Here is a 26,053-nt window from a genome sequence, read left to right on the forward strand (position 1 = left end):
TAAATCATTAAAATAATAACATTTGCACTCTCATTCTACAATTTTGGTATTTTAATTCATCAATAACAAAATAAAAATATCCATGTACAAAATGTAGATTTTCATCTAAATGTATCATCCACACTGACAGATTGAAACGTATTGAATCAAACAGGATGAACTTAAAAAAATAAGCGTTGGATAAATGTGATATAAACAGTGAGGATCGCCTGCAGACACCTCGCAGCTCAGTTGCTCTTAGATTTCCACTCGACCCTCCACTCATCCCAGTCCAGCAGAGTTCGTTTCGTGTCCCAACCTGCAGCTTCTACACCTGGAAAATTTGAGCTAAATCATGATTCATGATTCTTGATAAAAAAACATAAATATACAAGATCAAGCAGACGATGGGTGATTTAAAACTGTTTTGTGTAGACTCACCTTTGAGAAACGGATTAAAAATAGTGTCCATCAGCTTGTGACTCTCATGCACCATTTCCCAGTGACCTTTAGAAAAAATAAACACAATTTGCATTGTTTTATCATTGGTTATCTTGAAGAATCTCTATTAATGTAAATTAATTACAGGATTAGCCGTAAAGACTCACTTTGCTGTTGTTGTGCAGCAGGTTCTGTGGAAGATAGAGGGCTCAACTTGCTACTGATCCACACAGCCTGACACACGGCTCTCATTTCATCATGCACCGACGCTTCTGGTCCCAAACAAACACACACGCAACCTGCGGAAGGACGACAGGCGACTTAAAAAACATTCAAAGTATTTAACATGATTCTTGAACACACTGTTTCTCTGTGAGGGAAGAAGTCATCTCAGGCCAACGTACCGTTTCTCACTCCTAAGAGGTAAGGCATGTTCTTTTGCGTGAAAGCCATCTGAAGATCCTCTGGGCTAAAGAATAAGAAGATAAAATGTATCCATACTCAACTTTTACTGAGTGTACTTTATTGTCATATTAGAACTGATAGATGAAACTACCTTTGCCCAATCTCCTGTAGCCTCACTCCAAGTCTAATTGGCACCATTTTCCTGAACTCTGGGGGGGAAAAAACTCATTTAATAATTTTCAATGTGCACAATCAACATATTACAACTTCATTATGAAATGTGGGTTAATTTCTTTTACCAAAGAAAACTGGCTCTCTCTGATTGGCCTCTAGTGGACTCAGGACTCTTCTGTCTTTCAGGTACTGCTGCAACACGATCGAAAGCCGTGCCTCATTGAAGGTTTCCATGACAACGGAACGCACAGCCTTGTAATTGGCAAAAAGGTGGAGGATGGTGAAGAGGAAGAAGAGGCTCAGAGTCAGTCTGAGGGGGCAGATGGAGGGAATGAGAAAGGAGTTAGACAACATAAAAGACACAACAGACTTCAAATATCATTAAAATGTCTTTGTGATTTCAAGTTCAAATAAATTCGCACATACATTGGATTATCAGTGACGAGGGGAATGAGCATCAAACTGATCAGGAGTCCCGCCAAGTTCACTAACGTCTCCTGTGGAAAATTTAAAACAGGTTCTGATGAGCTGGAATTATTTTCAGTAAAAGCTCAGTAAAACCTGCAGTTTGGAAACAGCTGAACTTCAGGCTTTTTAAAACAACATTTTTACATGAACATAAATCAATTAATTTTTGGTTTCTGGTGCAGGGTTATCAAACAGAACAGAGCCTTTCTAAATGTTATTCATAACAACCGTGTTTCTTCTTCTATGGCATGTCTAGTGTGATAGAGGCCTATTGCACTCCATTATTCATAATGAAATATGACATAGAACACACAGTGTATATGGTATCTGGTAATTTAGTGCTGTTTATCCTGATATATCTAAATTTTGAGTAGAGCACGGAACACGATCTAGGCCATTGTACTGTGACTGTTTACTGTGGATGGCTCCATGACAAATAGACATAGAGACAAAAACGTTTGAAAAAAAAGTACCTGACTACCATCTTTGGCAGAGATGTCAGCCATGTTGTCTCTGCGAGCCTGATGAACCGTCAGAGCAGCTCTGGTCGCTCCACCTGCAACTCCAACAATGGACTGGAGAAGACAAAAACATATAAGCTCAGTTGAGCCAATCTTGAGCAGAAACACAATAATTATATAAATTAAAAAAACACCACAAAGAGCATCATAGTTTGTGTAGATGTCAAATTAAACTTAGTACCATTCAGATTTAAACTTCATGTTAACTCCTTTAGCTTCAGAAATAGTATTCTTGAGTTTTTAATCACGGATGATCAAATTAATTGAATCTTACCTTGAATATCCCAGCGATGCACACAATCGAGGTGAAAAAAACAGGAAAGTATGGAGCCAATATCTCCATGAACATGGCACTGTCGTTGAGCACATCGGCAAAAAGCCTGGAAAGACGATGACAGCAGAGGACTCGTGATATCAAGTGGGTTTTAGGATTAAGGTTTAGACTCAATAAGTCTTCAAGATAAAGTGTCTGTACATCGTCCTACAGTACCTCCATTTTTTGGCCTCAGAGTCCAGTTTACTCCTGTAACAGAAAACAAAGAAGTTCCACCAGGAAACAATGAGACACTTGTCAAGCTTTTACTTGAATAGAGCAAAAACATGATCGTACCCTTTCTGCCAGGCGAAGAGGATTCTTCCCAGCATGCCCGTCCCATCTGCAGGGGAGAACATAATTTCACAAGATGCTCTGACGATCCAAGAAGTCTGTCACGTTATAGGTTGATTACCTACGACCAAAAGGTTTTGTTTTCAGGTATGTCCGTTGGTTTCTTATGTTTGTCAGAAGGATTACAGATTTACACCACATTTGGTGATACGAGGGAACACGAGTCAAGAAATAACTTATTAAGGTTCAAGTTAAAAAATTTTTTTTACTTCTGTCCCAGGAAATTGAGTCGTGGATCTTAATTGATATAAATCCAATATATCTTGAGGACTGATATCGATGAGTTTTGTGCAACGCGGTGTGGCTCCAAGTAAAAATCAGGATCTAGCAGATATAAATGTGGTTTCAAATGGGGGTCAGATATTTTTTCATCACTGTGCCATAACAAGTTTTAGTGCGGATATGACATGGAAAGATCCAGGATAATTTTGTCATCACTTTCTTTAATGTTGCTAGACAGGGGCCCTCGGTGGAGGTGTGCGTTCAGCTGGATTATGTTCTAGTGGTATTTTCTTGTTGTTTTCTAAAGGGATCACCTCTCAATAACCAGGTGACGGTGGCTGCAGCCACTGTGGCCTCATGGTTTCCAACACCGACCCCTCGGAGAGACGCCTGAGTGGCCAGGGTCCCAGACAGGGAGCTGGCGAAAGCCTGAGGGGGGAGAGGAGAGAGTGGGTGGAGAGTTACAGTCTGGTGGGGGGGGTGATGAAGATGATGAAGATGATGATCTCAGTGGTTCTTCAGAGGTACCTGCACTGTGTCCCAGAACTGGTACTGCAGGTAGTCATCACTGACACTCTCTGGGTAGCCTTGAGGCAGAAACACACTCTGAAACCCAAGGATGTAAATGTGAGCAACGGGCTGAACAGTCAGTTTTGCTACGTGGACATGCAGTGAATCTGTCTTACTTTAAACACTCCAACAATAGAGTTTCTTCTGGAGGCACCTTCACGTCCTTCTCTCCTCCTCTCTACCACTCCATCTTTCACTAAGTACCTCCACGAGCCTGCGCTGCCATATCTCTCTGTGGCCAGAGGCAGCTCGTTGTCCTTCTCCATCCAGGCTGCGGCGAGCGGAGCAGACGGAATGTGAACAAACTAGCAAACACTGGGAAACGTAAAGCTATCGTTCATTTGACTGTGAACAAGGTTTATCGCAGCCAGTCGACGTGTCGCGTTTCCTGTGAGCTGCTTCCGTGTTTTCTTCCGCCTTCAGAGTTTGGCGATCGCTCATTGGTGGAGAGAGTTGAAGGCGCCGCTTGAGAGTCGAACATTACAAACAACATTCAACACAGATGAAATATTCATTATTATTTCTGACAACGAAATGTGCAGCTGCATCTCCAGTCCGGTCAAACAGAGATATGAAATAATAATAATAAAATCACAATCCAAAATTTGACATAAAATTTAAAAAAACAGACAATGAAGATATGTGATGAAAAATTATCGAACTACATATAAAACGAAGAGAGATGAAGAAAAATGGGATTATACCAATATTAATATATATTACACATGTAATGTATAATATGACATATTAAAAGATACAAAAATATAAGGAAAAAGGTAAAACACTTAAATATCCTAGCACTTGTTAATGAAGTATTTACACTTAATTCAGCATTTATTTATGTTAATTTCTTCTGGCTCAATTATTATGAAAAAACTATGAAGGCTGGTGTTTCGGTTTCTATAGTTTTGAAGGAGTGTCACCTCGTTAGTGATGCAAGACAAGGACAAGGGTGCGTGAATGGATTTGTCTCTAAATTTCTGCCCTGCAATATGCTGGTGACCAATCCAGGGTGTGTCCTGCCTCTCGCCCAATGTCAGCTGGGATTGTGTCCAGCCCCCTCCACAACCCTGTGAGAATAATCCGTATATAATGGAAGTCAAGGCTAGTTTGCTGTCACAAGACTCAAACATAATAAAAATTAATTTTAGGTAACAAAAACTATATGGTCCAAACTGAAATGGTCCTTCTGGTTCCTGGGTGTCAATAGGATCTGATAGGATGAAACACCACAGAAGAATCCTCCCTTGTTGTTCTCCACGAGTGAAGATCCAGCTGTGCATGAGGTGGTACAGGGAACACTGGGTGACATCAGCCCTGAACAAAAATGCAGTCAGGTATCATCACTCACAGAGCCAAGGTGTCAAGTTAACACTGTGTCCCTTATCTCTGGCTATCAAAACTAAGGCCAGGCAGGTGACTATAAAAGCTTCAGCACAAGAAGAGGCCCTGTCCGACCCCTTGGATTAGATACAAGAGTTTAAAAGATGGAGGGATTCTTTCTGTTGTAATGAGCATAAACAGAGAGTGAACAGTGATTTGTTCACGACTCCAGCATGGACTCAGCACAGTGGAGTCTGTGGCGGTTTCACCCCAAGGCCAGACGAGTGGAGTCACGCCTTTCCCCGGGTCCTGAGGAATGTGTTACGGAAAAAGACACGTGGTAAAAGTGTCTAACAGCGGACGAAAGAGAGAGAGGAAGTTCAAACTCAAGGAACAGATTCTAATATATCTGTGTGAACAAAGGGTTTGACTAACCTGTGTGGGAGGGTAAGATTCGGAGGGGAAAAAAAGAAAAATAGGCGTGGAGGTTTCACAGTTTCACAGTTTCACCCCCCAGCTCTCATTCCTGTCATTCAACAACTTATATGGCACAGGGACAGGTCGGCGTCTCACTCCTACTACACTGACAGGGTCATGTTTGGCTGAGCACATGTGGAATTCTTAACTGGAACTTTTTAAAGAAGGAAAGAAAAGAAAACCCTCCTGTGGCAGGTGTGACCTCAAACCAGGGACAAGAGGACGAGACACCTGTCATCTATCTTATAACGACTCAATATCATCCTGAGTAAAACACTGGATAAACCGAGGAGACGCTTGTGGACAGAAACTGAATCGTGGTTTCAGAGTGGTGCCTTTTAAAACTGGATCAGGTTTGTATTTAAATAAAAAATATGGGCTATGAATGATGTTTAATAGCATTATAACAACTGGTCTTAAATCATTTTTGTCTCAGAGAACCAGCTTTTGAGTGGTTGATGTCTGAGGGTTTTGAGTTGTGTATGTTTAAAGAACAGAAACTTCAGTCAACTGTGAATCTGAAGGCACAAACCAGAAGTTTCACAACACAGACGATTCACAGCCGTGTGCAACACGCTGCGGTTCACGCTGTGACAAACACTACAAGAATGACAGTGTGGTCTGATCAAAACAGACATAAGTTTAATTAGAATTTAACGTTTTAATTTCTCAATGAAAGCTTTTCAATGAGACGGGAGGTTTCGGTGCGAAGACACAAGGTTCTCAGGCTGTTTTTTTTTTTTTTTGTGGTGAACAGGGGACGCTTTAAACTGTGGATGTTCAGGGTGCTTTCTGCTTCCTGTCGGTAACACACGCCCTCTTCCACAGAGACTAAAAATTCTGATTGTTTTCGAGAGGAGGTGTTTAGACTTGTTTGAAACCGTTTCATTCGGTGAAGTGAAAATCAAATGGCAACTGAAAACAAAAGTAAACCATACCAGATGATTTGTTTGGGATTTTTTTTTTCATCAGCTTGTTTTAAAAACAAACCCAAGCAGCAGCTAGAAAAGGGTAATACAATTTTTCACAGGAGTAAGATTAGAGATCATTTTTAACCCCTTAAAGTTACCCATACTTCCTTTGTGCCTTGTTGGGGCTCACATAGGTGATAACTCTGTGTGGGAGTTTTGTTACTTTATGTAGAGTCAAAACTAAATAAAATTGAAACCAGTCTGGAGTCATACTAGTGTAATAAAGCAGTACTCTGTCATAGTGACATCATTGATCAGGTCACTAATTACTCAATGTAAGCAGCAATATAAATAGATCAAACACGATCCATGAGGCCAGTGAGTCATAATACACGTGAGGTCATGTGCATTGTTCTGAAAATAAGTGGAGCGCTAGATTCAGTTTTACCTGCAATAAAAGAAACACTTACTTACGCAGGGCTTGTCCTCAGATAAACGGTGAAACTTATCTTAAGTTATTTGAGAAGTTAAGACAATAAGGCAACACTCAGGTGAAACTTTTATAAACATGCGGTTGTGTTTTTCAGAGATGAACAAATCACCTCAGACGTCTGTGAGAATGGAAGAGGAACCACTGAACACCACGGCAGGTTCGGCTGATGATATTTTAGAGAGGAGCAGAAGTCCAGGAGGTGCCGCGTCCTGCTGGGAGGACAAGTACCACAGGAAACTGGCCATCTGCAGCATCATCTGTGGGTTCTCCTGCATCGGGATCAACGCTTTGATACATTCAGTCAAGGTGCTTTGTTTTCTCACTCTTCTTGCACTCTCTCACTCTTTCAGTCAACGTGTCTAAAGCCTAAAACTGCACAGTCCTCATGTTGTGAGAAGGACAGTTAGAAATGTTGTCAGTTAATGTCATGCAGCCAGGCTAGCTCTCACTACCTCTGCAGAAACAGCTCATGCACTCTCTGTTGGTGAATTCAATGTTCTCTGGATGAGGTTTAAGTCTTTTATGCCCTCATGTGGACTCGAAGGGTTTTGACTTCCTCCTGCACACAGTGTCTGCAGAGGTCAAATAAGGCGCCCACTTCTGATTGAGAGAGACATTCTGAGGACCACCTTTTCAAATAAATTAAGATAAGAAAATCAACCAGGTTGTAAACATTTGTTTTGCCAAAGTAAATACTTTGCTTTATCCTATTAAGATGCTTCTGGGATATCAATTGATGAAGTTGTGGTTGGGGAGCGTCTGAGAGGCAAAGCAGCACTTAAGGTTACCTTCTTGGCTTGATTAAAAAAACGTAGACCATAAGACGTGAAATGATTGGTCAATATAAATAATCTGTAGGTCGTGTCAATTAAGTTATCAATGTATTTCTACGCTATATGACATACTTTCCATATTTTATCATGGGGCTATGATATGATAGATACATATATAGTTTAGGTCTATAATTTATTTGACGTCTAGTCCTATAAAACGCAGTGATACCTTGAAAGTGCATCTTTGAACTACATTGTGCATGACTTTATTTGACATCACTTGTATGAAATCACAATAGGGAATCGTTGCCTGACCAATATCTGCTCTGTATTGATTTTTGACACATGGATATGGTTATGCATTTGTCCCTGCATATCCTTTACATATGAAACTGCTGGTGTCAAATAAGGAATTCATGATTCAATGTTTTTTTAGCCTTAATTAAAGATGTAAGCAACATGTTTGTTCGGGGAACGATTATCAGAGATTTCCTTATGTTGGGTTGTGATGAGATCAGAAGAGAAAATAAATCCTATTTAAAAAAGGGGAACACATATTTTCAACATATAAAGCAGTGGGGGTCTGAAGGAGTATAGGTAGAAACTGATGTTAACAGAACAGATCCAATTATGTTCACAAAACCACAGAACTTGACTTGGAATCTTTTTTTTATTCCATTTATTGTCTTTACTTCTACAGGCGGAGAAAACAGAGGATCCAAGGGAAAAAGCAATGGCGAGAAAATACGGCATCATATCCATCTTAGTGTGGGTTTGCTTTTTGGCCTTTATCCCCGTGCTGCTGGCGCTGATCTCATATCTTCTCACTCTGAAAGACTGATCGACTCTGGATGGACGCTAAACGACGGCGTGGCTCTTTCTGACTATGGATGATTACAGAGACAGTGGACTGTACAGAGGTGCTCATGCAATATTACAGGGATACGTGAAGAAACTGGTATTCACATGTAACACAAAAATAACCACTGCTGTAGCTTTTGTTGTTGTCCCAGTTTCCGTCTTGCTGCTTCCTCTTAAACATCCTCATATTTTACACGAGGACACCGCTCAAGAAAATAGTGTTAAAAACCGTCTTTTCTTACACGCTGAAATATTTATTCAATATTTAGACCACTTAGACCACTCTAAATGACAATAGAAAATTCAACATTGCTGATAGTTTGAGACATGAAACAACTTGATACATACAGTACATCAAACATTACAATTCGTCAGTAGCGACCCAACCTTTAATATTTTAAATGCAGTTACAATTGAACACTCATTACAAACTTACGTATTGATGGAGGATTGGGTCTGTTCTAGAAGGCAGAGACCCTGGCAGTGCTTCGTCAGAACATAAGAGGAGACCCTGCTCTTGTTGCACCAACATTATCTTGGCATTATTGCATTGTAAGCGTATTAACTTTATTAATATCTAATGTATCAATATGCTGTACCATATACAAACATGTAACAATTTTATAATAAAAATGTCCAACGTAAGTGCTCTTGATTTGCTTGAAACACCTTGACGTGCCTTCCTAAAAAAAAGCCACATTTGCAAAAACCTATGCCTACAAAACATCTATTTCAACAAAATCTTACAGTTAAGGCAACTTCATTTTAATTTGGCAGGAGAAAAATTTCACATATAGGCAATTTGTCAAGAAGTTACATTTGCAATACAAATATAGACACCAGAAAACAATCCAGAGAGAACCACAGGTAAAAAAAAGACAATCAGCAGTTGAATCTGGATACTTCCACTCTTGTCTATAAATCTTCTCTGGGGGCCTGATTTGTTTCCATGTTACATTTTATACAACAAAAATCTCTTCAGCCCTAAATTTACAAACACAAATAATTGTATAATTAAACAGGGTCTGCCCTGAGCAGGATAAAACGATTTGATTAATTTGTATTCAGACTTTACAGAAACGTAGTTGTAAAATTGGTTAAAAACAAATCTCTTGCTGGCATGTTTCAAAGTTATATTCAGCATTTAACTAAAAAAATAGCTGCCTTTATAAATAACTTACAACTGTGCTGCAACACCACTTCTTCACCACACTGCTCCCTTCGAACCAGACAGCGTTACAGAAATATGATGAGGGAGGGAGGATGTGCAGATTTGTGATGCTCTTGGAGAAAGTCTGAGAGAAAAATGCTGCGTTACTGTACAAGTGTTTACATCGAGAATATCGCTGAGCCAAAGTGGCGAACCGGGAAAGTTGACGGCAGGAGTTTGAGTGCTATAATAATGATAAAGCGGTTTATTGTATAATACGTTTAACTGGTATGTTGATAACTTTAGGGATGGAATACATTTATTGTGCTATGACGGATTGTTCTTCAAATTGCAGGCTACATCCCAAAGAATGAAAAGTGCCATTCTTCAGTAGTAACATGTAACAACCACATTTAAACATTGATTGTGCTGAAAGACTCGCATGTGGATCTCCATGTTGAAAATACATTAGAAAAAGTCTTATGAACAGCACAGCTTTGACTTTTTAAAAGATGTATCGCCATTTTAAAAAGGTATTCAGTCAGGTGTCTCTCTCTCATCATCATGTATCAACCACAAATTCAGCTGATCCAGCTTGCCACAGAGTAGTGAGTCCACGTCCTGCACACTGAGTGAGGGTTCGTCTTTTGTGAAGGCCCCTCGTCTCGTCCTGGAAAATGAACTCGTGGCCTTTCCGACACCAACTAGCGGCCTCTTTGGTTTTCTGGCTTCACCGACCTCCAGGAACTCTAAAAAGCGTTTGAAACGTCTCTGGCCAAACCAGGACTCTGAGCCATTCCGGCGATTGAGAGGTACCTCGAATATGGTCTCCAGCCGGCTGAAAGACGTGGGACATATTCCAGTAAGTGAGTCAGTCCAGTGGGTTAAGGGACACAAATGACTAATAATGATGAATGAATGACATTTAGTCAGTCTGGGGACAGTGAAGCTGTAGCTGTGTCCCAAATAATACTGCAGAGATTCCTTAATTCCTGTTAATTTATCACAAAAAGGTATGTTGCTTTCTTACATTTGATGCAACAACTGTGTACCCGTATAAAGATTAGAATCAACAGATCTGAACATGAGGGGTGCAGGGTTGATACAAAATAAATCTCCCTCGATACCATCACTGAGGTGCTGTTGTTTAGCAAAACTGCTCAGCAGGTCAGACTGGTTGTACACACAATGTCCCCCAGCTGTGAATGTGTGTAACTGAACAGACTTGCATTCTTCCCAGAATAAATCAATTTGAAATAACTGTATGTATAATTAGACCTTTTGTCTTTAATTCATCCATACGTTTTACTTTGGAGCTACTAGTATGGATAAAGGTCATTTATTGTTCTTTGAAACTTGTATACAGTAAGGCTGCACCCAGACCCTTTGATTAATATGTCATACATTTTGTTTAATTAAGTTTTAATTCAATTCATTTAAACACACTAAATGTCTGGCTCATTATTGTGAAGGCAAATAATGGTTGTGTCTTTTTAAGATTTAACTTTATCGGTAGAAAACCCAGCATAGATAAAGTGGCTGAAATGTCGGTGAAGCTGCATTTCAACTGCATATATTTTGGTTAAAGACTTGACCTTTAATAAAGCAGTACGTGTCATCCATGTGCATCATTCAACCTGCACATGTCTAATGCTAAGCTTACCTTTCGGGGGGTTTGCTGAAATTCTTGTTGGTGTAAATTTCTTCCAAGCTGAATTCTTTCTTTTTCAGCCTGTAATAGAATGAAAATGGAAATCCATGAGTCTGAGTATTGATCAGAAAGTATTCAATGGAAAACAGACATGTATTGATACTGACATTCACTTTAAAGGGTAGGTCAGAGAGCGATCCATTAGAATGTGTCCTACTTTCATGTGTTAATTGCCAATATGAAGCAGAGGAGAGACTCCTGTGTGACCATCTCAGGCTAAATTCATACAAATAACTAATGTTAACAACATTTGACCGGTGCAGATTTTGAGTAGGACCTAGTGTTTGTTTATAAGTAAAACAAGCTAGGTAAACGTTGCCTAAGATTTCCTGTGATGTTCATTACATGCGAGTTCTGACAATTTATCTTGCTTCTCCAGAATTTGTTATGTTAGCTTGTTTACAGATGTATCTGTATCTGAACTTGCTCCTTGAACTTATGGGGCAGGGAGGTGTTTAACAGAAATGGACATCAACTTTATTTTTTGACTTGACAATGAGCATGTCGACCCTTTTGTAAGCAGAAGCGGATCAATAAAGGAAACACAAACAGATTTAGAGCAGAGTATTAGTATTAGCAGAGAGATCTTTACTGGACCAAAGGAAAATATAAGTAGAGGAAAGGTGGGAATACACAGATTTAAAAAAAGGATGTAGGATGATGATGATGACTTACCAATGTTTCATACAGAACAAGTTTCTGAGTGGAACTTGTAATTTTGTTATTACTTTGTCATACATTGTCCTAAAGTTAAAGAATGAGGTCTGCACAAATATGGAGTACGTGCCTGATGGGTTTGGGTAGGCCCATGGGTGTCAGGTTGTTCTGAGGTTTGGGTAACGTTTTCCGAATTCTGATGGATGAAACCTTCCCTCGTTCCTCTCGCTTTTGAACCACCTGTGATATATGATAAATGAATATTGTTAAGAAGAAGAAAAAATATCCTTGTTGACAAATTTACTGTTTGACATCTACAGTTAGACAGTGGGCAAGGCTTATTTGTAAAAAATAAAATGTACGATAGAAGCCTTCACAGAAGCCTCTTAGTTACAGACTGTCGTTCACCAGCAACATAATATAATGTTTCTCTTAATGAACAAATCTGGATTCATTTATCTTATCTCCAATCAATAACTAATCAAGATTACTGATCCAACCTCATCTTATATATATTTCACCAAATGTTGCTTTGACTTAGTACAATTCAAGTTTTACAATTTAGTTCAGGATTTGATATGAATCTGGTTGGTTGATAATGAAGAACAACCAGTGGGAAGAATAATTGTTTCAAACTACCAATCAACAAGTTATTAAATCTGCAAACAAACGTTTACAGACCGATGAATAAAGAAATCCTCAGGGATTCAATACAAAATAACAGACAGTTGTTGGCACACCAGTCATGTGAGAATTCCATTCACTAATGTAAATAAGTACCTTGATCTCAGAATCAGAAAAAGCCTTTTCCTCTCTTAACCCAACATCTTCATACTCGTGACTGGATGAGCTTGTGTCTTCACCATCGTCCTCCTCATCACTCTGTTGTCTCCTCTCAGTCTCACACTCCAGAGGATTTCCACTGCAAATAAAACCAGAGACAATTTGAGTGCACCTGAAAATAACTAGCAGGATCATAAAATATCTTGTTTTTAAGAGATTTTCAAAAGTATGTTACCTGATACAAGAATCCAAGTTAGCAAGAGGGGAGTCGCTTCTTTGAAGGAATCCTGGAAGGTGCCTTGAGAAGGAGCTCACTGGGGATGTCAGCAAAGAGGAGATGGGAGAGGAAATGTGACAGGAAGTGCTGGGGCTGGCACCAGCTCCTCTGCTGCAAACTTTCCTGGAGAGGAAGGCCAGTGGACTTGAGAGGAAACAAGACGCAAGAGCAGAGAGGGATGTTCTGGGAGAATGTGTGGCACTATAAAAGGGGTAGCCGCCGTCACACGGGGCCGACCTTCTGGATGGGTACACTTCCTTTCGAAGACACAAGGGAGCGATCTCCCTCTCCACCTCTATGCTGCAGACTGTGTGTCGGCGAGCTCGTCGAAGGAACTTGTTGGCGTGAGGGACGGGAGGGGTATGGGCGGACTGGTGCTGATTGGACGAGTGAGTTCTGCTATGATGTGGAGAATGCACAGAAGTTGTCCAGGGCGTGTCAAAGGGGTGGAGGGAGAGGATCTCTGGGCACGAGTAGCTGCGCAACAGGCCCCTTGTGATTTCGACTTCTGCCGAGCGAGAACCCCCTGTGACCAGATCTGTATCCTCCATCGTGATCGAGTTAGTCATCTCTTCACCTTTATGTGTCCTACTTCGCAAAACTCTGCACCTTCTCCTCTGGTTATCTGCTCTCCTTGACTGACTGTTAGCTCCTCTTGTACTTGACCTTAATCTTGAGACACTGCAGTGATTACTGGCTTCAGTGTCAGAGGGCAAAACCTCATCAGCCACAGGACAAGTACTCTTTATGAAATCCTTAACTTCATTATTTAAGTGTACAAGACAATGAGACTGAGCTGGGGAAGAATCGGGTTGGTGATTACTTTCAAAAGGTGTCATTTCAAAATACACTGGGTCCATTGTGCTTTGACCTCTGCCGTCTTTAGCCCGGCAGTCTTTGGTTATCAAATGAAGGTCATCGATACAATGCTTTGACTCCTGGGTCTCACCTGACCCAGACGATTTAACAGCACCTCTAAAAGCCTTTTTGGGTCTTTTACTCTGACGGTTCTGTCCTGTTTTCCAGTTCTCCTCCCTCTGAGGGGGCGGAGAGGTTTTAGAATCTGTGGGTGTGAGTTCAAAGGGCAAAGCTGATTGTATTGATAAGTTAGAGACCAAAGTGCTGTCTGATTCTGTCGTTGAACTAGCCTGGATTGGCGATTTACGTTTTAGTGGTTTCTTGGTTGTGTTCTTGCACTTGCTCATGCTCTGAAGCTGCTTTTTATCAGGATGGATGAAAACGTCGGAAAGCGGCTCCGGCTGCACTTGTCTGGTAGAGGTGATTGCCACCATGGTTTCCAGATCCATACTGTCAGTGTTCACGTCAGGTTTACCAAAACCTGATCTTGTTTTAAGTCTTTTGCATGAACTAGGCTTTGTCTTGCTGCTGCCGCCTTTTAGGTGATTCTCTGACACACCACTGCTTTTATCCAGTGAGCAAACCAACGTAACATCAGGGGAATTTTCAGTCTGTGTGTTAGACATGGCTTCATTTATTGCAGGAAGCATTTCTTCTCCAACCTTTCCTTTCCTATTTGCTCTTGTTGATGCAGCCTGTCTTTTCCTAAGAGGCTTCAGTGTTTCTTCCCCGTCTACAGTGGTATTCGTTAACACAACTTCCTTCCTTGGTGGCCTGAGCCCTCTTAATATTCCACTCTCTGCAGCCACCTGTAATGGCTCTTGGTTTTTTATATCCTCTGAACATGTATAATCTCTCAGTTTTTTCCTCTTCACTGTTTCTTGAAAAAGTTTCTGTCCCCTCTTTGACCGCCTAACACCTGCAGCTGAATCGGTGTCAGGGTTTATCAGATTTCCCAGCTGCCGAGTTTCTAACGTGGATTTCAGTGTCCTTCCAGCAGCACTGTCATTTAAGTTATTCAAGAGGCTTTGTCTCTCCGAGCTGCAACTTTCAATGTCCATGATATTAGCATCAGGCTGAGGACAGTACGTGTCAAGCAGACGGACGGAAGAAGAGGACAACTGAGTAAAGTCGGCTTTGTTTGATTGGACCGAACTCCTTTGAGAAAAAGGCTCATCACTGACCTGTTCTTTGTTGACTTCCCATATAAAAGGCTTGGAGATAACTTTCTTCGATTCAGATCTAGTTCCTGCGCGTTTTCTGGCCAGTGGTTTTGGACGTACAGCTGGCTTCTCTTTCTCCTCCGCTACGCTGGACGTCTTCAAACTGGATTCATGCGAGGCACTTAAAGTGAGGGAGGCCTGCGACAGTGTGGATGACCTGCCGGCTGACCCAACAGATTCTGAAACTTGTTTTGAGACGCTGCAGGGTCCGGGAATGTCTTGCAAAGGCACAGAATCAGGCAAGTTTTTTTCTGTAAGAGTTATTGCACATTCATCTGCCTCTTCAGAGACGTTGATGTCAAACGCTAGTTTTCTTGAATAATTAAGGGCGCTGCAGGTCGCATTTTGTGCACCGTCTTCATCACTAAGCCTCTGTTGATGAACTTCAGCCTCCTGATTCCCAGTGTCACCTTGTCTTACTGGCTGAAACTTGTTGCTCAGCTCATCATCGGATGTTCCTTCTGGTCCGTGGTCCATGGACAGTGGGGGACTATTAGCTCTGAAGAGTTTAACAGGACTCATGACGATCTCTGTGAAACTGGCCATCTTCGACTTGAGTGACTGAAACAACGGCCCGATGACCCATCTCTTTGGGGCAGAGACATCTTCAACAGTGTGTTCAACAGCCAAGCCCCGGCATAACCCTATATCAGATTGAGAGGCATCAAGATTCTTTGTGGTGTTGTCAGCCGCCTGCTCGACTACATTTTCTGCAGCAGAGACTTTTGGTTCATCCGAGGAACTTTTCTGGTCCTTTTGTCTACAAGACAACGGAGAAGGGGAAGAATATTGTCATTATATCAAATAAAAACAATTACAACTGTCACAGATACGATACGCATGTTAATATATGTGCCGTGACAGATGACTGATAATACACCAGTTTTAATTATTAAAGTGCATCTGACTGTTTGGAAAAGACTAGGAGCAAGCAGGAAATACCTCCTTCCATATTGTTGTAAGATGAGATTTATTTTGTACAGTAACTTATTTGTTCTCCGGTTTATTGAGAGAATTGGTGTAATTTATTGAATGGAAAATAGAGTAGATACAATATATATAACCTGTAATGTACTCTGCTCCTTTCATAAGATCTGGAACAATATTATATGGTTCCTCTTGCAAGTGATATTAAACATGATCAAGACGTTTGTGTTCAGTGTCCGTTGTCCTACTATCAAAGTGGACACTGATGAAGACAAAGTAACACCCTCTGTTTTTACTTTATCAACAATCTGAAAGTATTTGAATTCAATAAAATTGAGTTTATAGTTAAGGCTAAGATTAGTGAAAGTTACACACGTTGCGGTGGGTTTGAATTCAATGCAATTCAAATCACTATATTTATCCATTAGCAACTTCATTTGTGTTTATGCACCAGTGCATATTAAACAAATATATCTCAACAACATACAAGCCACAGCAAACCACATACAACATCAACAGCAGTGAGTACAGCTTATAATCATAATATCACAACTGTTAAATCAATAAACAATAAATAGTGATGAAATGAATAGATCAACCATTGTTGAGTCTTCATCTGACATTTAATCTCCAAGTTTGAAGGACGACCTGAGTCAGTGACCAATCAGCACATTGAACATTTTCTTCTGCTCCCTGTGTCGATGTCTCAGATTGGGGTGCTGCTTGTGAACACTTCTTATTAAGAAATCAAACAAATATCTAGACCTTTTAAATAAACGTAATAGTGAGCAGTTTCCCCACATAAATAAAAGATTTGCCGTCACACACTTACGAGTTTTGGGGCTCTGCTGCAAGAGTAGAATCAAATCCATCCTGCAAAATAAACACAAACATTTCAGCTGTTGTTAAAGAAACATCAGCTGTGTTTGGTAAAGACATCGATACCATTTGAGCTGCTGATCCAACCTACAAGAAAACACTAAAATGCAGTTGTCTAGGAACAAGCATTATATACTCATTTTCCAAACCTTGTTCATAAGAATTTAGGAAAGCAGCTCACATTCATGATTACTGTGAATTTGTTAAAATGCGTCTGACTTTTAGTTTTTGCCTTCAAGCAAATTTCACTTTTACTCCATCAATTTTTCAATATTTTCCAAGTTTTAGAGAAACCTCCACTCAGATGAGTGGCACTCAGTTTGCTGCTCATTTGAGTCAATGTACTCAATTAACCATTTAGTAATTTGTGTAGGTTCTGGTACATAAAACTATTATAGCTATTGTTTTGTCCGACAAGGACAGAGGAGACAAGGGAGATATATTTTCTGTAAGATCTAGAGTCTGTGTGTTAGTGGGTCACATTAAGATACTCGATTGCTTGTTTGTGTTAGATGCAGCAGAGCGTGAAGGAGGATTAAAGTCACTCAATTAACCCTCACACCCTGCTCACTGTACTGGTCTCCAGTGTTGCCATACACAGGCCTATGGTAAAGCTGCTGCACAAACAGATTAGACACTGTCAGCTTTATAACACCAGAAAAAAACTCCATCAATGTCTGCTAATAGTCAGTAAGCAGGAGATTGAGAACCTAACAGCGATACAGCAAGGGTCGAGTGAGAGCAGGGCATGATTAAACTGACCTTGTTTTCTGAGCTTTCCACTATCAGCTGCGTGGACTGGGACACTTGCACCTGCAAATCAGAGAGATGCACAGGCAAAGCATGAGCAGTGACTATTCGTTACTCAAGAAAGTCTAAAAAAAATTATTTGCTGTAAGTTAAACCTTTACCATGCTTTCACTCTCTCTTTGTCTCTTGCTGGGGGACGGACTCTGTCTAGATGTTGGCGGAGTCGCTCCACCATCTGTGGTGCTCTGCTTTTTAGGTGTTTCAGCTCTGAACCCCTGAATACGACCACTGCTCTTGTCTCCAGATATTCCATCATTCGTGCAGCTGAAGAGATTTTTGAAAATCAATTAGCCAACATGGAGCATTTCTTGTTTCATATAAAGTGAAGAGAAAAAAGGCAGTGCAGTAAGTTTCAGGGATCCACGATGCATCAAAAACAGAAAAACTGTGTCAATATATCTATCTTGTGCAATATAATCATCTCACATTCCAAGACCACCATTTTTCTGACATCTAAATCTGCACCATGCATAGCAGCATACTAGAAAGGAAAAAAGCAGACACAGAACGCTTTTAAATATATTATGTAAAACTACATCCAGACAACATTTTCGTTTGAAACCAGTATTTTCAAACTTAAACTGTAGTGGTCTACACCAGCGTTTATGCTCAGTTTTAACCCCATAATACTAACACGACTGAAAACACATATCCCATAATCACTCAAATACATTGGCTCGCACTTGCCAGTGTAAACAGGAAGACAAGCGCTGGGCATGGGAAGTGTTGCAGATAGGTTGAATAATAGCCTGTGTGCTATGCATGTAACTAGTTGTATTTTTTTGAAGTGGTTGGCAAAAGACAAATGGGTCAGCAACGGTTGTAATTAATTATCTATGTTGCATTATATACTGGTAGGCAAGGCTAAAGCCAGTTGTTTTCTTCTGGAAGGAGTCATGTGATAGGAGCCTTATGATTCAGTAAAGTCTGCATCTTGACCAAAAAGAGCAAATCAGCAAGTGGTTGCTGGTGACTAATTTCCTCCAGACTAAAATGCAGCCCCTGAGTTTTCAAATTAAAATGGGTCCAGCAGTATGTCCAAACTTCTATGTATTAGCGACTCTAAAGCTCTGTAGTAGTGTGGACACCAGGCCTATCTGTAGCAAAGAGGATGCGTTTTTAAATGAAAACGTACAAGTGTGCGTGTAGCCAAATATTTGTACTGCAAACATTCCATTATGTGTCCTACTCACAGGTGTTTTCAAATCCTAACCACATACGTCCATAAATCAATTAGTGCCAAAAAGCAAGAAGGGTAAAAGAAATACACCGACAGCAAAAGAAAGCAGAAGGTGCCGGGACAACTATACCTGGGAGTGACAGAGGAAAGGGGGAGGAGAGGTGGTGGAGGTTCACTGTGGGGAAGTGCACTACAGAAAGGGTTTGGGGGAATGGCATCTTCATCCATTGGACAAGCTATCTGAGGGAGCAAGTCAGAGGAATAAGTCAACATTCCAGTGCCCTCGCCCTCTCTCTTTCTCCGGTTTTCTCTGCAAATAACAACAATGGAAAAAAAAGAAAAACGTGCAGGGTATCATATCAATATAAAAACACTTCAGAATAGGTCTTAAAAATGAGGCTTCACTTACTTTAGGGCCTTTGGGATGGATGTTTATTCTAAAATGAAGAATAAAACAGGATGTCTTTATAGTTACTTTTCAACATTCACATGGAAATTAACCAAAGGGCTACACTAATGAATATTTGTCATGGATGTTAAAATCTTGATTCAAATGTAAAGTTATGTGAACAAGTTGGGGACATATGATTCACAAATCAGTCAATATCGAACATTACCACAATAATGTGCCATTACTCTTTCAAATTTAAAGACAGATTTTTGCTTCTGAGTGAAGGTAGTGGTTTTAAACTCTTCTTTCTGACAAACACTTGATAACAACAACTCAATAAAGAAATCGAGGAGGATTAGTTATGCATCCTCACTGTGCTACACAATGCATAAGCAACATCTCAGTATATATTGAATCTTTGTTACATCTCTACTGAGGAAAATCCTATTGTGATAGTTAATAATATCATTTTCAACCCTAAGTGTTACAAAGGCTGGAAAAACAGTGAAGTAAGAATAAAATAAACATTTAGTGGACAATACAACTGTTAAAGGCTATTTATGGGACCATACTTGGGGAATTTAAATAAATGTGATTTCATTTAATGAGGCTGATTGTGTTTCGTAAAGTTAATATCAGGTTTTATGTCATTATTATTTCTCAAACAATGTCATTTTCTGAATTGTCATCACACCGATCAAATGACATTTACGCGAATCCGAGATTATTTTCTAATCACAATCTACGGTATAGACTGAAATAAGCAATTTATAATCAATATCAAAACAATAATGAGGTCAGGAGGCAACAGCATGAGACGCATGTTTTGGATTTAAGCACCGACTCAGTCATTGTCTTAAGCCTCGCTTCACTGGAGAAAAGTTGGCTACATCTATTAGCCTTGCTCGCTAAGCTGATGTGTTGTGTCACATTAGTCACACACATCTGGTTCAAACTCATTCCAATCATGTGAGCGAATGCTTTCAAAAGATGTGGCGGTTTGACCCATGCGGAGCGGGGTCTACTTGCTGGAGTAGACACCGTTTCACATTCAAAGTTTTCGAAATGAGAGAGCACGTTAGCAATATGAAAAGTAACTGTTCGCTGCACAGAGGATTCAATAAAAGAAATAGCACGAGCCGTTTATTTGGTTTAGCTAGCAGAGCTTCACTGTGACGTCCCGTCTACATCGCAAGGTTTGGCTAACGTCGATATTCACCGTCCCTATACGTACACTATCAGAGCCAGGTAGTAGCCGTAGCCGGGAGCTGTCATTCCTCCCAGCGTTCAAACGCAGTTCAGCAGAGAGCGAGTCGAATCTCCGCGCGTGGCTAAATCACGCACATCTTTTAAATGTGACTCATAGTGAACAACTCACCGGGGCCGCTGAGCTGGACCGCGGGGTCGATTCTCACCGTAAATAAGACATGTCGGTCGGCGCTCTGCAGCGACTCTGATGAATCCGATCTGCGAATCCAAGGACCACTCTCATTCGGCAGCCAATCACAACATGAAGTCCGCTTTCCGCCGGCGGAAATGTGACCAATCAGAGAGGACACCGAGGCGTCGTAGGCGGAGGCTGACCAATAGGAGTCAAAGACATAGACGCTGGTAAGAAATGTCGTATTGTATTATGTCCCCGGCTGACCCACTATTTTAAAAGACCTACATTTGATCAAGTGAGTGAAATGAGAGTCGGACTCCAGGTTGGACTCCTCAAAGGCCCCGGACCCCCAGGAGCCCCCAACACCCCAGGTTGATCATCACACTCTTCATAATTTGATGAATTTAACATTTGTACAATAAAATATCAACGATGATCCTCCATCTTGTGCCAAAATCAGTTACTGTTGCATGTTTTAAATTTTTTTATCCAATTGCATCATTTTTGTGCGCATTTATGTCAAGTAACAAACATCGAGGTAGAATTATTCCATCAGTTCTGTGAGGCTGCAACCATCATATATAATGATTATCCATGTCTGAATATTCTTTTTATCTAGTAAATATGTTCAGGCGATACAATTTCAGACAGGAATGGGATAATACTTAAGTGATCAGTTGTGATGTCTGATTATCAGCCAAAAAACAAAAATGTTGAGTTTACAGTCACAGAAAGTCCAGAATAAACAATTTAACATTAAAGATACGTATGATCTGGACAGTTGTTTTACTGTGAACTGTACTGTCAGTATCTTACTGAAATACTGATGTATCAGTGTTACATGCAAAGAAGTTATAATCTAATAACTAAGTGGTATCTGAAGATGTGACAATTTTACTCTGCGGAAAACATTCATTCATTATTGAGGTATCACAAATAAAAAAGTAGCTGAATTGGGAGGTTTATATACAGTAGAAGCATATTTTCCTTATACCAGGGTACGCACCCAATCATAAATACAAAATGATTATAACAAAATCGTTCAAATATCAACGTAAAAGCTCTTAGAATTTAAAAGAAAGAAACCGAATGGCAGATAGCAACACCTCATACAGGAATCATTTATTTAAAAACAACATAAAGTGGCTCCAGTTAAAATGACACATCTGACACCAAAGCCCTGGATGAAAGATCAGCGAAGGAGAATCCGGCAAAACATGAACACAAAACATTCAAAACAAAACAAATAGGCACGGTTGTGCCCATTTGATGGAGAGTCGTGAATCATGTGTAGAGATCAAAGTCCAGTCTCTTGGAGTTGTACCACTGAGATCCCTCCTGGTCGATCTTCCTACAGTAAACGCCGCTGCTGAAATAGTTTTCATCCACCCAACCCTACAAAACAGACAATAAGAAGATTAATACCCTCCTAGTCAGATTGAGGTTAAAGGTAGAGCCAGACTGCAACCCAATAATCTCACATAATGGGATTCACTCATATGTTTGAAGGTACATTAGTTTGCAGGAGAAAAACAAACTAAATATATGTAAATACCTACGTTAATTAGATCTCTAAAGGTTTTTGCTGGTTCTTAAGTATACTTTACCGCAGATCTATAGCCCTTTATTAAACCAATTATTTTAACATTTTAAGATGTCACCTTTTTCCTGCTTTTTTTATCTAAACTCTTTACAGAATTACAATCCACTGTTTTCTAACCTCTTTTTCTTCTTTTGTAGTATACGTTTGATTGAGACAATAGGCCAAGCCAAGTAAAATACTGCAAATGGATTCCAACAAGCATATTTAGTTTTGAGGAAACAATTTGCTCAAGTTCAAAAAGTGCCCCAATCAAGTATATGCAAACAATTTAGGTACACATATTGAATTTGCATCTATTTTAACTGTGCTTTTGTTGAACAATATTGTCCCACAAGCAACTCTTGGTTGGTATACATAACCATCAGGCTAAGATTCTGACCAAGAAAACTGGATAGAGACCAATATATTTGTACTTGATTAGTCCAATACCTTTGGCATCTTATTCCCTGGACTGCTACTAACAGCCATTTCCCTGAGACTAATGTTAATCGCTTTTAAGTTTGCTCAAATAAATTGTATCACTTTTTTAACCAACAATGGTCCAATGGGTTGTCTAAATATATACTAAAAGCAAAATAAAAATAAAATATATATTAGTATAAGTGTCTTTATCTTTATGACTTTTTGGCCCATAGAGTATCTTTGCTTTTTGATTGTGACAGTAAAATATTATAAATCACTTTTTTCACAAAGGACATCTGTCCTTTGTGAAAACACAAGAGTTTTTTCTTTCTTCGTATCCAAACTCAAGAAAAAAATTGTGGTGTCAATGTAAGAAAATACCTGCATCTGCTGACTGGTGAAGGGACCATAGACTTCTGAATCATCCGTATTCTCCCATTTGTACTCCCACATCACTTCACCAGTCACTGAAGGAGGACAAAATGTATTTTAAACAAAACAAGCGTATTCACAGCAGCGAAGATAATCCTCCTTAAGTACCACTGTGTTACCTGTTCTGTTCTCTTCCTCCTCTTTGTCCCCTGACTTGCTGTCATGTGACTCATCAAATTTATCTGCAAACATGTCAAGGTCGTCTTCTTCTTCACCATCGCCGCTGGATTTCTGCCCCACAGCTGGTTTCTTACCAACCATGCTTTTCATCAAATAGGCCAGTTTTTCATATGTTTGCTGATAGATTTCGAACATCCCAGATCCCACCAGTCTGTCGGCTAATGATGTGAGCTTATCAAGCTTTTCTGCATCCCTCTTAGTGTCCTCTGTGGTCTCACTCTCTTCTCTCAGCTTTCCCTTCTTCCGTCCTTTAAGGCCTCCTAACCGACGGAGCGCTGTGGCAACTGTCTCCCCGGGTTTCACCAATTCGAGCACAGCTTCTGTGAGCTGCTGCTGAGTGAAGGATGCCAGGGGGTCCTCAGCCTGCTCCATCTCCTCCTCCTCCTCATCTTCCACATTTTCTTTGTCAGCTTGCTGCTCCTCTCTCTTTTTCTCTTCCTCTGCCTCATCCTCATCACCAACCCTGCGTTTGCGTTTGGCTGCAAGACCTTTCTTCTTTTGCTTGAAAGGTTGTTCTTTTATTCTCACCTGGAGAATGTAACAGATATTATTGCACTTTGCTTGGGAAGTTTTCAAACATAATGATATCTTGCCCAAAATGTCCTTACCCAGTCAATGTTGTCGAGCCAATTGTCTCTAATCTGTTCTTCCTTTTTGACGAAATAGTTTCCCTCTGAGTCAAAGTGTCCTTCCTGCATCTCCTCATCCAGGTTGAAAGGTGTGATAGAAACACCCTCGTCAAAGTCAATGGTTGCTCCCTCTTGCCCTGAAAACAAAGATAATTAAGGTAAATTACACCAACTCTCCACACGTTGCTTTATAGTTACAGTCGGAATAATTAACAGGACATACCATCCACATCATCGCTGGCCAGAATGTCATATTTGCTGCTGCTTTTGACTTCGCCTTCATCCTCTTCATCGCTATCAAGGGAATGTTTACCCTTGAATCTGGAGCCTGGTCCAGCGACGACCTCACAGCTCTTTTTCAGCAGGAAAAGAAAGAAAACAAATAATACATGTTACAATCTGAATTGTTTTTTTATCTTGACTGATTTGAAGAGGTCAAGTGGATCAATGCGACAATCACAAACCAATAGAATGATAGCCTTCTAGATAGCTGTGCCATTAGGCTGGATTATATAATGTGTCTATCACAGGGTCTCTTGCATACGTGACATATTCGAAAAAACACTTGTGGAGCCGATGTGGAGCTGGTATCGAGACAGGGGTGGACATAACTTGTGAGACAGTGGTTTGGCTCTGCACACTCAGACGTTTCTCAAAAGAACGTTATCTTTAAACTGAGTTAGGCACCAGTCAGCACTTCTGGAAGCAATAGAACAGTTGTATCAAAACACTAAGGATATAGTGTGATTGATTTAGATTCTTTGGATTAAAAACAGTTAAATTAATATTATAGAATATTGTGTTTTAAATAAACACATCAATATATTGGCTGGTTTATTCTGGATACCCATGACAGACCATTTCAAAAGGAATTAGTCAAAGTTAACATTGTGGATTGAGGCGGGTTGGCAAAATCCTTGTGATTTCTACAAGGCATGCAAGTAGAGCACATTATTTACAGTGAGTTAATGATGGATATAATGTGATGCGTTTACCCTAATGACCTAATCTTTCTTTAAATCATGATTTTACATACACTGTTGTGTAACCAATCTTCAGAAGTATATTCTTAGGTTCACAAAGGAAGTTCACTTAGGATTTCTCTTATGATTAAGGTGCGTTCTGGACTTGTAGCTGACAAAAGTACCGGGCTATGCAACGTTTCTTGTGTGTGAACTTCCCTACAGCGATTAAGTCATATTAAATTGTTAGTTAACTAATCAGATATAAAGATCAAACTCAATAACGTATCTTAGTTTCCCTTCAGACTAATATAATTCGGTGAAACAATTTGCAGGATATAAAGATGTTAATAAGCCCAGTTGATTCTGCTTGACATTTAAAACACATTCAAACACAACAACGTCACAATTGCGTCTCCTCTCTGATCAATAACCTGATCCGGAGGCAGTTACCTTTTTGTTTGGGAGATCTTCCTCCAGCTCTATCTCCCCGTCCCCGTCCTCAAACCGTACTTTCCTCTTCGGCATAATGCTAGAGGAGACAAGACAACGACTTATTTACTCTTATAGCGGATTGTAGCGTGAGCTGCAGCGTCAGTGCGTAGATTAATCTGTAAAGTTCCCACACATGTTTCTTCTGACGTCGTGAATATGAGCGGTAAACAGTGACTTTGGTATGTTGCTAAAATATTAGCATACAACAGCGCATGCAGAGCGAACGCAGCATTTATCACGGTGTAACACGTTTAAACATGTATTGTCAAACTCTTAGACCTAACAAGGGTAAATATAAAACAAACAACATGCATGAAATGATATTAAGCAGGGAAATGTGCCAGAACCTGTTCAAAACAATTCAGGCCAGCCCTCGCTTCAGTTTCTTTTTCGCTTGTGTTGTTCTTCTTCTTAGCTTCCGGTAAACGGCAGTAATGCTTGCCAAACCACGGCATGGAGTTTTACTGCCTCCATCTGGTGAGGAGTTAAATGGAAGTGCCTACAGGCTTCTACTGAAATGCTAAAACTGAGAATATAAAAGGACTGTAACCGATATTTTTGTCAAATAGGTAAAATGCCAAGCATTTATTAACACTGATATAAATTTCATATGAATAATTATAATAATAATACAAGCTTTATATATACATAAAACGACCAGACAATGTTAATACAAGTAAAAATAAAACATATATTTACAAAACTTGGATTAAAACATAACAGCAGAAAAGTGCAGAGGAAAAGTACACAATTAAAACTGTTTAAAAGAATGCAATTAAGGGTTTGCAACTATTATTTGTTTTGATTGTAAAGTAATTCTCTTTGTTAATCAGTA

At 40.0% G+C, this 26,053-nt stretch overlaps 3 protein-coding genes and 1 long non-coding RNA gene across 4 annotated transcripts; 1 reads left to right on the forward strand and 3 right to left on the reverse strand.

Moving 5' to 3' along the window:
* Positions 1–33: 33 nt before the first annotated feature.
* On the reverse strand, positions 34–3,858 carry rusf1 (RUS family member 1). The gene is made up of 14 exons (XM_053442609.1): positions 3,564–3,858; positions 3,406–3,483; positions 3,192–3,306; positions 2,599–2,644; positions 2,479–2,511; positions 2,263–2,368; positions 1,941–2,042; positions 1,426–1,496; positions 1,125–1,309; positions 977–1,034; positions 825–889; positions 588–719; positions 421–486; positions 34–313 (listed from the first exon to the last, which is right to left on the reverse strand). Exons 1-14 carry the CDS (start codon positions 3,711–3,713, stop codon positions 228–230), a joined length of 1,293 nt encoding a protein of 430 aa, XP_053298584.1. The 5' UTR covers positions 3,714–3,858; the 3' UTR covers positions 34–227.
* A 992-nt stretch (positions 3,859–4,850) lies between these two features.
* LOC128458021 (uncharacterized) lies at positions 4,851–6,961 on the forward strand. The gene is made up of 2 exons (XR_008341981.1): positions 4,851–5,600; positions 6,746–6,961. It is a non-coding gene; the product is annotated as an uncharacterized LOC128458021 (long non-coding RNA).
* A 1,557-nt stretch (positions 6,962–8,518) lies between these two features.
* prr14 (proline rich 14) lies at positions 8,519–20,612 on the reverse strand. Its single transcript, XM_053442612.1, has 11 exons — positions 20,510–20,612; positions 19,150–19,177; positions 18,871–18,980; positions 17,662–17,824; positions 17,513–17,563; positions 16,704–16,744; positions 12,822–15,704; positions 12,584–12,725; positions 11,934–12,043; positions 11,099–11,167; positions 8,519–10,273 (listed from the first exon to the last, which is right to left on the reverse strand). The coding sequence occupies exons 3-11, from the start codon at positions 18,966–18,968 to the stop codon at positions 9,973–9,975; spliced, it is 3,858 nt and encodes a 1,285-aa protein (XP_053298587.1). The 5' UTR covers positions 18,969–18,980; positions 19,150–19,177; positions 20,510–20,612; the 3' UTR covers positions 8,519–9,972.
* Positions 20,613–21,620: 1,008 nt separating this feature from the next.
* cd2bp2 (CD2 (cytoplasmic tail) binding protein 2) lies at positions 21,621–25,646 on the reverse strand. Its single transcript, XM_053443032.1, has 7 exons — positions 25,566–25,646; positions 25,177–25,255; positions 23,985–24,114; positions 23,741–23,898; positions 23,072–23,660; positions 22,902–22,987; positions 21,621–21,910 (listed from the first exon to the last, which is right to left on the reverse strand). Exons 2-7 carry the CDS (start codon positions 25,249–25,251, stop codon positions 21,800–21,802), a joined length of 1,149 nt encoding a protein of 382 aa, XP_053299007.1. The 5' UTR covers positions 25,252–25,255; positions 25,566–25,646; the 3' UTR covers positions 21,621–21,799.
* Positions 25,647–26,053: the final 407 nt, after the last annotated feature.

Source organism: Pleuronectes platessa, chromosome 16, assembly GCF_947347685.1.
Source record: "Pleuronectes platessa chromosome 16, fPlePla1.1, whole genome shotgun sequence".
Taxonomy (NCBI): Eukaryota; Metazoa; Chordata; class Actinopteri; order Pleuronectiformes; family Pleuronectidae; genus Pleuronectes; species Pleuronectes platessa.

Excerpts from the sequence above, each read along its gene's own strand:
- cd2bp2 (XM_053443032.1), bottom strand. The coding sequence starts at position 25,251 with ATGCCGAAGAGGAAAGTACGGTTTGAGGACGGGGACGGGGAGATAGAG. Across the intron at positions 24,115-25,176 it reads AAGATCTCCCAAACAAAAAG|AGCTGTGAGGTCGTCGCTGG; the intron begins GTAACTGCCTCC and ends CTGCTGAAAAAG. Across the intron at positions 23,661-23,740 it reads GGCTCGACAACATTGACTGG|GTGAGAATAAAAGAACAACC; the intron begins GTAAGGACATTT and ends TACATTCTCCAG.
- rusf1 (XM_053442609.1), bottom strand. The coding sequence starts at position 3,713 with ATGGAGAAGGACAACGAGCTGCCTCTGGCCACAGAGAGATATGGCAGC. Across the intron at positions 2,512-2,598 it reads CTCTTCGCCTGGCAGAAAGG|GAGTAAACTGGACTCTGAGG; the intron begins GTACGATCATGT and ends TTTCTGTTACAG. Across the intron at positions 720-824 it reads CCTCTTAGGAGTGAGAAACG|GTTGCGTGTGTGTTTGTTTG; the intron begins GTACGTTGGCCT and ends GTCCTTCCGCAG.
- prr14 (XM_053442612.1), bottom strand. The coding sequence starts at position 18,968 with ATGGATGAAGATGCCATTCCCCCAAACCCTTTCTGTAGTGCACTTCCC. Across the intron at positions 17,825-18,870 it reads CTTTCCTCTGTCACTCCCAG|CTGCACGAATGATGGAATAT; the intron begins GTATAGTTGTCC and ends AAATCTCTTCAG. Across the intron at positions 16,745-17,512 it reads TGGAAAGCTCAGAAAACAAG|GATGGATTTGATTCTACTCT; the intron begins GTCAGTTTAATC and ends TTTATTTTGCAG.